A 14,085-nucleotide genomic window follows, 5' to 3' on the forward strand; every position below is an offset into this window, starting at 1 on the left:
ATTTATGCAAATTGCAGTTTCAATAAGCATTATTTTTAACCCTTCAATAAAATATAGAGCAATTTTTTTTTAATTTTAGCTATAGCGTGTACAATTTTCTAGTTCCAATTTACAATAATTTGACAAGAGTCAATCCTTAATGCAAAAATATTCTTTGTTAACAAGTAAGTGTGTGACATAAGCGGCAGCATGTTTTGTTGTTTAGTACATTTAAATTCCTTATATACTATCTCAGAAAATTGTTTATTAAAGATGCTTTTTTCGCCTTGTGATGCCACTGTGCGGCGCTTGACATACGGCTTCTGCTGCGGTGGCTCCGGCAGTTGGCATTGCCACCGTGGAGCCAATTTGTTGCGGTTCATCAATATGCAAAGCCGCACACAGCCAGCCCGCCATGACCACAACCACATCCACATCCACATCCCCGTCTTTAGCCACATCCAGCCAAATGGCCAGGCAACGGGAGCCAACCGGAATGGCAGTCGGATGCGGATGTGGTTGGGTGGCTCTGCACTCTCCGCCCAGATTTGCGACCCCTCCACGCCCCTATTTGATGAGCCCTCGAGGGGCAAGGGGCGGGGTGGTGTCCGTCGAGAAGCTTAAGTGGCTCCACGTACTGCTGCTGAAAAAAATATGTGCATAAATTTAAAGAATCTCAATTTACTTGGTCCGTGTTCATTTGTGTGCCGGCTGCTGCAAGACTTCGTCTCGGTTCCTCTGTCTTTTCGATTCTACGATTCTGTGCACTGAAAAATATTATTGTACATTTCTTCAGTCTTTTGGGTAAAATATTACATTTTACAGCCAAAACTAAATTAAGAGTAAATTATAAAATATACCCTTTATTGACTGATCGAAAAATAAACTATTTTGATTAAAGTTATCCTGGCGGCAGAGTGGTTTAAATTTAAATTGTTTTTTAATTGTATTGTTTAAATTCGTTTGAATTCGTAAGACCTTGTAGTAAAACTAATATCATGTTGTCTTAGATCAGAAAATGGCATACAATATATAGCATTTTTCTTTGATCAAATTAAGTTATACTTAGTGGCGGAATTTTTTCTCTGTGTGCCTGCTCAGCCTGGTGATTTGTGAGCTCAATTATGGTACATTTTCTTGTCTTGCCCGCCCAACTCCAACTTCCCCTGAACTTCCCGTTCCACCTTGGCCGTGGTCGTTTTTTGTGGTTGTCACTTTGTTATTTATTCAGCGCCATGGAGCTGGTCTGGACTTGGATCTCGGGATTGGGGATTGGGGATTGGGGAAGTGGATGCAAGATGGAGCCCTGACACTGAGGCTGTTAATGAGTTCGTTCGTCTTCGCGCTTCGCATTTGGATGCTAATGAGTGGATGGCAACCAATAAATTCAGTTCGCGGGGCTTTGCTTTTATCGCTCCACTTGCATAATTCACATCGCTGCAGGGCTGCCGTCGATTCACTCCCCTCGCGGGGGTACAGAGGTCAATAGAAATTTATGGGTCGCATTGTTAACGCCGCTGATTACAAATTATTTGTATTGCCCCTTCAGCAGTTGGGCACAGGCCTCCGTGTCTGATTACTGATTGCTGCTTACTGTGTACGATGTCCTCACACAGTCCTCATTTACTACTAATTTACTACTTGCTGGTCAGTGATAGCAATGTACTGATTAGTTAAGGGCTTACACCAAAGCCTTCATTCATCAACTATTATAAACCACAAGTTTTAAACGCATTAATATATAAAGAGTATTTATATTATAAAGTTTTTGAAAGCGATTCTTAATTCTTCTGGGAAAAGAGAATTTAATACATTTAAATAAATTCATATGTATCGCTTGCCTTCTAATGTAATTTTCATAATAAAACTTGGTGTAGGCTTTTACGGTCCACTAAGAAACTCCCGCTATCAGCTTTTAAAGCCGAGTTTTTGATAACACTTAATGGGTTTCCTCTCGCTTTCCGCCTGCATAACGTCTTTGTTTTAAAATGGAAACATTTAAACTATTCAATCTGGCTTACAAATCGGAAAACGAGCTTTTATTTATGTAATTAGAGCAGAACCTGAACATAATTAAATAAAATCAAAATGAAAATTGAATGCAATTATTTTTTAGAACTTACAAAAAAATTCATTTAGTTTTAAAAGTGTTATAAAAAATATTACATTATTTTTCTTGATCCCTTATTTTGATATTTAAAATCTAAAATATAAAAGAAGGCTTCTGACCTCGTATTTAACGATCGCTCCGATGATCATAGTATTTATTGTTGATTTTAATGGCTTTACAAAATTCTGGCCAAGTTTGTAATATCCATTTAGTCAAATACTTTGTCTAAATATTTATAATTTAACTTTAAATATTGTTAAGCGAAGTAATAATTACATGCATATATTGTTATCAAGCCTATTTTGCACTTAGAGAGCAGGAATATAAACCAAACCATAAGCTAAGTCGTGCTGCACCCGTCGCTTTTCAAAACACCTCAAGTTATGACCAAGTAAAACATATAAGCTCTTCAAAGTAATGTAGTGTCGTTCGCCCATCCCACTGGATAAACTTCAAAGAAAATAGCTTGCAACCACATTTTCACAACTCAAGTCAATTATCGTCATGAGAAATGTTTTCCCAGTCGACGGTTCCAATCGCCTCGCAGATACTCGTAATTGTCGGGTGACAAACAAGATTGCTGGGATGGCGTTAACCAGATTTCGCAAATTCCACCACTCGGTCGTCGGCCATTGAAGCGAAGGTTCTTATAAGATGTGTATATATAACTGACGCAACTCCAATGGAAGACGAACGCGGGCGCCGCCTGGCGGGCGAATCGGGAGGCTGCCCACTGGGAGATACTGAGATACTCAGATACATTGGTATCCTTTAGCTACAAAACTGCAGCCTCGGGAGACGATTGCCAATCGGCCGATTAAATCAGGCCGCCAGGGGGCGCTTGCCAGAGTTTATCTTCGATGGCTGCGGCAAATCGGGTTTATCTGTCGGTCGGCCATCTTTGATTTATCTGGCGAGCGGGCATTTGCCAGATACTTTCGAAGCGCTGTGCGTCCTTTTCTCGCACATGCGCGTAGCGGCTTTTCAGGCGTGGCAACGTCGACGTCGGCAGCGGTGGCAGCTGCGTCGCCCACGCACACCACTGCACGCACAAATACCAGCGTAGTCAGCACCGCCCCGCAATCCCCGCACCGTCAAGGAGTGGTCTCAGCGGCCGAAACTGCTAAGAAAAATTTACTTTTTATCAATCCACACTTCATGGCTCATCTCAAATTTTCTCGAACTTCTAAATAGAATTATGTTCAATTAAATAATTTTTAACAGCTTCAGTTTACAAATTTTAAACAAACAATTTATTTAAATAAAGTATTCATAAGACTACAAATTCTTAAATCCATAATTAAGATGTTTAAAAATAAAAAATAGACACATAGATAAATGTTACGAGTCGTTCTACCAGTACCCTTTAGTAAGGACAAATACATAATAGATATTTAATAATGATTTTTGAAATGTCAAAAATGTTCTCTTGTTTTATGTTTCAAAACATTATGTATAATTGTCCACTCTCTTTTACACGTATCTAATTACTAAAGTTAATACAAATAAATTAATGAAGAATGTCAGAAATGTCAAATTTTTTAAATACGCAAAAGAATCGTAGATATAGTAGTTTTTTTTTTAATTATAAAAGCCAGTTTCAGGCAACCGAACGAAATTCTTGACATGCCGCCGGCACTTGGAGCTCGCTTAGAAAATCACTCAACTTAGTTCCTTAGTTCCGTTTTGCTGTTCGCTTTTGTACTTATGCAAATTGCCATTATTCGGGCCACGACCACACACTGACACCAGCTAATTGACAATTAGCGGACAAATGCTAATGGCGAATGCCAAAGACCCATGCAAATGGAGCCCGCAGCCTTGACTAATTGAGGCGACAATTGGCGACGTCCAGAATTTATTCAAGCCACGAATTTGAGTTTTTTCGTAAATCTTAAAGTCTTCAAGTTGGTCGAAGAGTGGCCATGTTGGCGTATCTCCATTCGAAAATAAACGCAACTTAATTTGCATAACTGAAATGCAGAATTTATTTTAATTCAGGCATTGCATAAAACGTACTTCTTTATATGCACTCACACTGCGGCACTGCGTAGCTTGCGAGTGGATGCGAGGGATCCAGCTGGAATTACAACAGCTATTTATGCAAATGTCCCGACTCCGACTTCGACTCCGACTTCGACTCCGACTTCGACTCCATGACTCCCGGTCCGGGACCAAGCTCCTCCTGGCCAAGATGGAATATTTCAGTCACGTTAATTCATTCACGTTTAATTCACGAATAAAGTTCGTAACTTATATCGTGCTCATAATGCATGCAAATTTATCACCCCGAGGCGGGGGGGGGCAGTCCATGCCCAGCAGGTGAGTCCATTAAGTGTTCGATTTACATCCGATTGGGCTGGCCGGCTGCTTGGCTTTCGCCGGCCGTTCTGCCCGCTGGTTTATGGAGACCCCTAGCCCCCAGTTCCTGTTCCTGTCCAACTCGCATCCCAGCATGCACTTTGCGTCCCCGCCGCTGCCGCCGCCGCCTCCTTAACGACTTGATAAGTCGATTTTGCCCCCGCAGCTGCCACACACCCCGAATACCGGAAATAATTAAAAGAGCCAAAGTTCTGCAATATGGCCGAGGAGACGAATTTCATTAGACAAACTGGGAAAATGTTACCGAAAACGGACGGAATCTGCTGGGGACATAAAAAAAGTTGCCAAAAATATTGGCCAACACTTTCGTCGGCCAAATTAAAAAGAAATGCCGGCTCAAGTGCCCCGAGTTTAGCCAACTTTAAGCCCCGTTGCTTGTTCGGGGGCCCAGGCCAATTTATATTTAGTCTCGGGCCATGACATTCACGGAATTCGACTACACGAAAACAAATAGACACAGCCGGAGCGGAATGGAATATAGCTATATATACATCTTCATATTTTCATATTTGCCGGGCTTACTTGGGCTGTGTTGTTTGCTTCGCTTTTGTGGGTACACTTAGGTGTGTTCCTCCAGTCGAAATAGAAGTCAACATCCAGGCAATGGGGGCAATTTATACGAAGCGAATCTTTCTTGGTGCACTGTGGGAAAAAAGGAATAGATACACGATAGTATTACCTTGAAATACTAATTCTATATTAAACAAGATAGTCGTGCTAAATGGCTATTGAAAGCTAATAAATTTATAAATGCCTCTTCACATGGATTATTTGAATTTTAAATTCTCTAAGCGCAAAACCTTTTTTGTTATCATATTAGTACTTATAAGGTAATTCAAAAAATGGGTTTGAATTGAATAATGTCAGTTTACTTTAAAGATCTTCAAAAAAAATAAGTTTTAAGCAAGTAAGTGTGAAATGTTTTTAAACTCATGTGAGTAAACTAAGCCGTGATCGGCAAAAAAAATTTAGTCAATAACATTGTGTATAATATTAAATAAAAGCTATAATCGTAAACAAAAATGTTTATGAGTTGGTATATAAAAGTTTCATATTTTATTTCATATTTCCATTCATAACCAAATATAGTCTTCTACTTAATAACCGCATATTTAGGGTGAAGTATTTTTATTTATGAATGGATTTTCAATATTTGGTGGTCGGCGGCTCTTTGACTTTGGCGAGCCATCTAATTTCTGTCAGTGCAGAGCCGTGAAACGTCACTTGCCGCAAATGCAACGACTGTCATCAGAAAAAGCCAACCAGCAGACTGTAGGGACTTCCTTCCCGCACCCACAAAAAAAAAAAAAAACAAAAACAGGAAAAACTATGCTATGCGGAATGGGAACGAAGCCATTCTTCCGAATCGTTGCCTTGTGCACAAATAAAGGAAAAGTCAGAGCACGGGCGCAGAATAAGTGCCTATACGGTCCCGGTCCGGGTAGTTTTCGCCGGGGGTGTGTATTCCTCGGTACGCTGTACTCTGTACTCCGGATCCCGGATTCACTGTCCGTGTCCGGCATTCTTATCCGGACTGGTTGCAGTGCTGTGCAAATAATGAGAGGGAGAAGCGTGCGGGGGCGGCAGACGACACCTACAACGTCCACGGGGATTGCAGCCACTCGAAAGAGATTTACTTTTGGCAACTGCTGGTGACGTGGTGGCCCGAATAGTAACGAATGGGGCAGGGGCTGCTCCTCCATTTGCCAACTCCATCTGCGTCTACGTTTCGGGACGTCGACACGTTTGGTGTTGGCCAAAGTTTTCTCATTTTGGCAAGATGCTCGCTCGTAACGAAAATTGTCGAGTTCGCCAAAACGCCGATGGGATGCGGAGTGGATGAGTGCTGCTTGGAGGCGGTATCAGGGGAGAAATGGAAATGGAACCGCACCGTACCGCACCGTATGCACTGGCGACATTTCTCATTAAAACTTTTCGACATTTTGTTGTCTCAACAAACATTCTTATCAGCAGACAGAAGCCATTCCAATAACGAACCCAACGGACGGAAGGCGGCAAATGCACAAAGCCAATGCGGCAGCCACGAAAATCGGAAGACAGGTGTCTGACAGCTTAATCGGATGTAAGGAAATATGGGTGGCTTAATTAATAAGAGGTTGGCTGGCTGTTGGGTTGTATTATTGGATTACCTCGGCAGCGATAAGTGTATGTACACTCATACGTTTTGGAAAACACGCAAAGAAACAAAGCGAAAGAATTTTGTAAGTAAAAAGGTAAATTCTTAAATAAATAATATTAGGATGAAAGATCCTTGCAATCGAATAGCTTTGCCTTTCCACTAAGAAATACTCTCTGTCAATTTTTTCTTCTATTTTATTTTATTATTCTTGTTAGATTTAATATTTTTTTTTCGTATTTTTTGCTTTTTTGCAAAAACATTTTTTTTTTATATTTTGTGGATTTCAACACTTAATGGGATTTCATTGAAATAAATATTAGCTTTAAGGAGTAAACATCCTTAAAATTAAAAATACTTTATAAGTAAAAAATTCAAAACAAAATGCAATAATTTTATTTAAATAATCTTATAAATATTAAAAGTCGATTTGCAGGAAAAAAAAACATTGTATTAATTATTAATTACAAATTTTCTTAGTCACTATGGTTGTAACTGAAAAAAAACTGAATATGTAGTTGTTGAACTGATCTTTAAATTGCCATTACGTTCTCTTGGAGATCCCAATGCCAACACTATTCTTGGCCCTGCCTTGAATGTGATTATTTCCAGTTTTTAAGAGCCAATTACGAAAATGAGCCTTGCCTATGCCATATTGCTGCAATAAAGTATGAAATGATAATTTCCGGAAAAACAGCGGACCTTGAAACTAAATTAGGCGCAACCTGCGTGCAATTATCGTTGGTTGTTTGCCTGCTTGTAGTTTTGCAAAGGGTTGAGTGGGACAAAAGGGTTGGGCTCTGAGTTCTGGTTCTGGTTCTGGTTCTGTTCAATGTCAGTTAGCCAGGCCCGCGGCTCGTGAGGCCATAAAACAAGGTCGGGCATAAAAAACGAGGCACAAGGGCAAGGGTTTGCCACCCACAAGGGTTCACACACACACACACACACACCCAGTTAAATCTTCGCATTATGGCCGCACAGTGGGCTCATTGTCAGTTTTGCGGCCAAAAAAGAGCTGGCCGATCTGCTCTGCTCTCGCTTTCTTCTCTTCACGATGCCCAAATAAGAGTGTGTGTGCGTGCCCGTCACAGTTCGAAGTTTTACGGTCTACGAGAGTTGGCCGTAAAAAGTGAGAGTCATTAAAAATTTTACTGCTTCTCAAGGTCGTCGCAGGGAATTTTATGTCACTTTTACGGCCTAGCTGCTGCTGCGGCTCCAACTTCATGGCCATGGCCAGCGTAATCGGCATCGTCATAGTCACAGCCATCGACTGACCCAATTTGTCTGGAAGGTACCTGGGTAATTGGATCAATCGGTTTATTGATGGCCCATTTGCATGACTGAGTTCGACGAACTCGCGACTCAGAACAGTGGGTTCAATTTTATTAAAATCTCTGGTTTCGCATTACATTTTATGCGTAGTCATTCTTCATAATTTATCTCAACACTTGGTCTTAATTGAAAGCTTTATGCATGTGTAACAGTGCAAAACAAAAATTTTAATTTAATTACTTGTACATAAGTTGTTTTTTAAGTCATTTTAAATTAAAATTATAAAATCAAATATTTTTATTATTCATTTGTTTTAGAATGGATCACAATAGCTTGTGCATTTGTTGTACGATATTAGAGTATGAAATTATATATTTAGATATTCAGAATCACAAAAAGCGACTCTTCTGGCCCGAAAGTTACCAAATTTGCTTTCCGTTTATTAATGGAAATCAAAAACTTTTCTGCTTGCCACATAAAATATTTAATATATTCGCTTGGCTTTCATATCGCAGCCATACACTTGATGCCTTATGAAAGTTTGGCACGGCTTTTGGCGAATTTGCGAATTTTGTGCACGCTTCGCAAGCTGGCAGAAAATTTGGAGCGGACGATGAGGGCGGTGATGGCAGAAATGCTTAGTGGCAAGTGCCGAAACTAAATCCAATAACTATATGCTGAAACATTCATGAGCGCAAATTGAACACGTTTCTGAGTCTGGTGCTGGCCAACTCGATTCTTGGCTTAAACCCGATTCGGTTCTGTTTCCGTTCGGTTCGATTCGGTAGAATTAAGTTCAATTGAGCTCGATGCGAGGGAGGAGGGCTTAGGGATTGGGGTCCAGACAGGTCCATCGGGGCCAACGCACTCGTCACTGCAGCGGGATGAATTATCCACACCTTCTGGAACGGAGTAACGACCATTTTGATTACAAGTATTTCTCACAGACGTTTCCCTGCACTTAACAAAAATGGTGGCGAGCACGGAATGGTTGGAAATTCCTTTACTGATTGCACGATTCAGCTGGCTGCCAAATCGGGGTGTGCATTTTGAATTCGCATTCCCTCACACCTCTGCACTTCGCTCCCATTCGGAATAATTGAATCGAAAAATTGCTTTGCCCATCAAAGGAATCCGATGAGAAATTTCCAGCCAACGGCGACATTCAATCCTTGAAAGCATTTCGAGAAATTCAATTTGATTTGCAGTAAGCGAAGGGATAGGAAAAAAGGGTCTGAAGGGCAGTGGAGAAAGTAAAATATTGCCAAGTAATCGGTTCTCTATGCAGCTATTTAGCTCTGAAAATATGCTGCACTGCAGTTTGTGTGCTATCTCAAAACTTTTTCAATTTTTGTGAATATGATTTCAAACTCTCTCCATTAATTATTAAATTTTATAAAAATTTATTTTTGTTACAAGACGACAAAAAATAAATACGAGACATTATTCTCAATTTACTTCTGAATATGTTTTAATTATTTTCATATCTATATTTCCCCATAACATTATTCTATATGCAATGTTCTTAACTTAAAAATACCTACACATGTGTACGATTCTCTACAAAGAGACCATTTAAAAACTGTATTTTAATGTTTTGGTTACTTGTGCAATTCATATAAATAGAACTACACTAATGCCAAAAAAAAAACAAAAAAACAACCCCTACAACAGCTGTTTGTATTATTTAACCCCCGAAATTCCCGCCACCCCAAGAATTCTAAGCATTTAAGAGAGGAAACAAGTCGAAGAAGAGCATTTGGGGCTCTCTTTTCATTAATTTTGGGAAGGGGAAAGACACAGGGCGACTCGTGTGTTTGTGTCAGACCATCTAAAAATAAAATTAAATCAAAAACGAATTAATTAACATATTTAACTGCGCCGACTTCCAGCAGGTGTATCAAGAATCGAAAGCTCTAATTAAGCCATTTCTCTGTTCAACTTCGATTGCAATTTGCATTCCAATAGCTCGCAAATCAGTCAGCCGCTGTCTGAATCTCGGCATGCGATAAATTCAGCAGGCGATGGGTTTATTAGCCACCAAGTGACATCTTCCCTCGAACCGCCGATTTCCTCGTAAACGAACGCTGGCAGCCACTTAAATCTCATCATCCCATCGATGATAACGATAATGATAACGATGGTGATGATGATGATGCTTCGATAATGCCGATGAAACAATGGCGGTGCCCCTGATGGGTCCCACAAATTTCGTATGCACCCAAAGTTCCCTGGTTGATAGAGGGGAGATCCGCCAGAAACTAATGGAAGAATTCCGCGATGTCACGAGCGTGAGTTATGGTTAAGTGCACTTTTTGGGCTGCCTTTGCCAAAAAACCTTCTACTTTACCATTCCCAAACCCAACCCCACCCAGTACCGTCTTCTTTGCGTCTAAATGCAAATTTTGTGTAATGAACATCGCGCAGCGCAGAGGAGGGGGATTGTTCATTATACTCTAACTGATGCGTGGATAATAGCATGTGAAGCATAACATTTGAAAGTGTTTGAATTAAAGATCTCCCAAACTAAATATTCGAGAACCTTTTAAATAACAACTTAGTTGTTTTTTCTGCTATAATAAATAGCTCCGGCGTAATATTCCCATAAAAAATTTACTTTGTGTTAATAAAAAAAAATGTATGTCAATATGTATTAATTACCAACTATGGTAACAATATTTTTCTGTTCAATTTTAAGATAATTTTTATATTTTATTATACTTTTTATTATTATTTTATTTATTAATTTAGATAAGCAATTCTTATATTTACATTTCCATTTTTGTTGAAGCTTACATTTTATTAGAGCGAATTATTATTATTTTTTACCTTCATAAATGTATTTAAATCTTAAATTGTATTAATTTTTCACTTTCAAAACTAGGCAGAATTTGGTTAACAAATAATAAATTTCGTTAGAGTACCTGGGATTCGTGCAAAACAATCCCATGTCATCATATTATTTTTGTGTTAGCTTCAACTTTTCCGTGGCCTGACTATTAGCTAATGCCTGAGCCGCAGCTCGTGACGTGCCGCTCCTTCGTGTACGCCTCCCGCAACCTTTGACCTCCCACTCCCACCTTTAACCCCCACCCCCTAGCCAAATCCAAATCCAAATCCAACCCCAACCGCAGTCTTGTTGCTGCTGATGCGCTTCGTAAAGTTTGTGCAGAAAATTTGAATATCGCTTGCTTATTTCGCGCTTGGCAAGCAACCACCGGGGTTTTTCCAAGGGACGGGACAGGTGTGGTGGCCGTGGCTGTGGCAGCCATGTGTGTATCTGGATCCGTGAGCCACGTTTAATGGTGGTGGAAATGGAGCTGCAACCACCACCTCAGGAGGGTCAGGAGCTCACGTTCTTTGCACTTTGCCCGCAGCCCCGAAACTCTTTTTCCCTCATTCTGCGTCCTTGCTGGGGTTTTCGTCTGTTATTAATTTTCCTGCTCCTCCGGCCGTTTCCCGCGTCTGCCCCCGAAATTCCCGCCTGGGGCCATTTAGCCCCAATTGCGTCTCGGTCTCAGACTTGCCATCAGCTTCAGTTCCAGTCTTTGTCTTCGGGCCTGGATGCGTTTCATTAATTAACTGAAACGCTCTCGACGAGCTTTGCACGTTACAACAATGAATTATTTATATAAAATTTGTCTGGCATTTTTCCACTCCTGCGTTGAATCTTTTTTCTGCTACATCTTTGTTGCCCTTGGCAATCGCAAAATTGTTGCCATTTTGTTGTGTTGGGTCCTGTTTTCTGGCCAAGAGGTGAAATGAGGTGCAATACATTTGTCCATTATTGGCCAGATTTTTTTTTGGCCGTCTCCCGCAGACTTGTCTCAGCTCTTTGAGGTATTTTTGCTTTAGGACAAACCAGACTTTGGTTCTACCCCATTTAATATATATATATATATATATACAACAAATTTAAATGAATCTGGATAAGTTGCATGTCTCTTTGAAATAACATTAAAATGCACTTACCAGCGAACATTATAAATACTTCAGTTGATAAGCAGGTGCCACAATTCTTTGCCCTTTTTGCATTGTTTTATTTTCAGTGGCGAGTTTTCCCACTCAGTGAACGGAGCTTAATGAAATTATACAAATGACTCCCTTTTTTTCCCTCTTTTCAGTTGCCAGGGGACTACGAGTCCATACGCTGTTCTGCATTTCACATTCATTTCACTTTAAATCTCAGCCAGAACTAATTTTATACATTTTTTCCAGTTTTTTCGGTGGATTTCTTCATTCTGTTTTTTTCTGTGGGGAATTGTAGGATTAAGTGGAAAGGATTTTAGTCGGACTTGGGGTTTTTTCTTCGTCTGGACCTCGCTGTTTAATGGATTTTTATAGTCAAGACACCAGCTGCATTTGCATATTATTATCTTATTTTGTAAGAAGAGGGTACAATTATAATTATGTACAATGTAATGAGCTGCTTTTTATGCTTTTGCTTAGGGAATTCATGTTCCTTGAAAATATTAGTGAATTATGCAAAAAGGGTAGCCTGGTGTAAAATCTTACATTTTTAATATATATATATTAGAAACTTCCTTATCCATTTATTATATTTAAATACAAAGAAAATAATGTAAGCGAGCAGCCATAACTTAAATAAATTTGATAACTTCATTATTATTAACTCTGTTCCCTTTTTCTTTCAATTTCAGGTAAATACGACCTGGCCCATTTGAACCATTTAAGCTGCCCTAAGTATATTCAATATTTTGGTTATTTAACACGAAGTGAAATAGAGAATGAGGAGGTAAGGAAAACAATAAGCGCGAAACCCATGAATTTTATTTAGTGTGTTTATGAAAATGGCCAACAATCAGACAGAAACGATAACAAAACGGGACAGAGTGATCCGGCCAGCAGCTTTTCCCAAATGCTTCTGGCATTGGAATTCTCCTGTAGTGTTCACAACAGGAATGCACGATAAAGTAAAATACACCCCATCAATATAAACGACAGTTACAGCAACAGCAGCCACACATGAATCACGTCCTGAGCGGTTTCAGACCGAGCTCCCAAAAAAGGCCAGCATAACAACACATGTATGGCCAACTGTGAGCGGGGAAACAAATGAAAAAGTCTGTACAAATAATGCAGCCATTTTGGATAACAATGGAAGCTAACAAAGAACAAACAACAACATCGCTCCAAAGAAAAACAACGACGAGAAACAGGAAAAACAAAAAGAAAATACGCTGGAAAAGGTGGAATCGGAATTCGATTTAAGCGTTCAGTGACTCCTACCCTCCGCCCCTCCCCCGCGCAGCTTTGCCACATTTATCAAAGTCCCAAAATGCCAACGAACAACAGCAGCAACAAAGCCAAGAGAAAAAAAAAAAACACAAAAATGTCACATTCGAATTGAATTTAAATGAGTTTTGTGCTTGACGAAGGCCAAGTCCCAAGTTTGATGAGGGGAAAGCAAGGGAAGGGACCGACCGACCCGATCCGATCCGATCCGATCCAATTTGAGGCCGAACCAGAACCACAATTCGATAAAACTCCCAGAAATTATGCCGCCATGCCAAAGGCAAAGCTCCGGGGCCATTAGTCTGCTCAGAGGTCTTTCCTCCATTCGATTCCGCTTTTTCCACAGCTCTCGGGGCAATCGACGTCACTGCAATGGCCGCACAGTGGGCACAAAAATGGGAAACAGAAAATGGATTTCTTACCTGCACATTTAGTTTTCTCAAATACTGATAAACAATCAGCTACTTGGCGGGGGATAATGAATTCAATACATTTTTTCAGCAGAGTTTTTTATTTTTAAACTTCAAGTGTAAGTGCCGTGAACTTCAGAAATGAATAAGGACTAAAACCTAATAAACCTAAAACATCATTAGGGGAAATTACACCCCTTACCTTTATTTTAGTTATTTACTAAAAATATGAAACTGAACAATTTTCTTAGGTCCTACATATTCTTTTTCCAGCATGTGTGAATTGAAATGAACTATAATTTTAAAATCAAATCCTATTTAAATTGTTAAAAAAAAAACTTTAACAATATTTTCTATTAAAAAAAAAAACTAAAAATTACATTTGTACTCTTATATAGTTCTTGAATTACTAAGTTAATACTCAGTGAAGTATCTAAATAAAGTTTTTGACCTTGTCCTACCATTCTTAGCCCATGGTGCAATGGCAAGTTGAATACGTAACACTTGGTGGCCTGCATCATTAGCATTTACACTTGGCT

At 39.7% G+C, this 14,085-nt stretch overlaps 1 protein-coding gene across 5 annotated transcripts in view; it reads left to right on the forward strand.

Moving 5' to 3' along the window:
- LOC121467577 overlaps positions 1-14,085 on the forward strand; it is a 108,001-nt gene that overhangs the window by 44,749 nt on the left and 49,167 nt on the right. Inside the window, exon 3 of one of the 5 annotated variants that reach the window (XM_041709321.1) lies at positions 12,542-13,787. The exons of 3 other annotated variants lie outside the window; for them this stretch is intronic. In XM_041709321.1, the coding sequence (XP_041565255.1) occupies positions 12,542-12,565 (24 nt within the window). In that variant the 3' untranslated portion in view covers positions 12,566-13,787. Of the gene's footprint in view, positions 1-12,541; positions 13,788-14,085 lie in introns of those variants that run through there. One more of the 5 variants, XM_041709319.1, reaches the window with a different exon arrangement.

Source organism: Drosophila elegans, unplaced genomic scaffold, assembly GCF_018152505.1.
Source record: "Drosophila elegans isolate 14027-0461.03 unplaced genomic scaffold, ASM1815250v1 contig_476, whole genome shotgun sequence".
Taxonomy (NCBI): Eukaryota; Metazoa; Arthropoda; class Insecta; order Diptera; family Drosophilidae; genus Drosophila; species Drosophila elegans.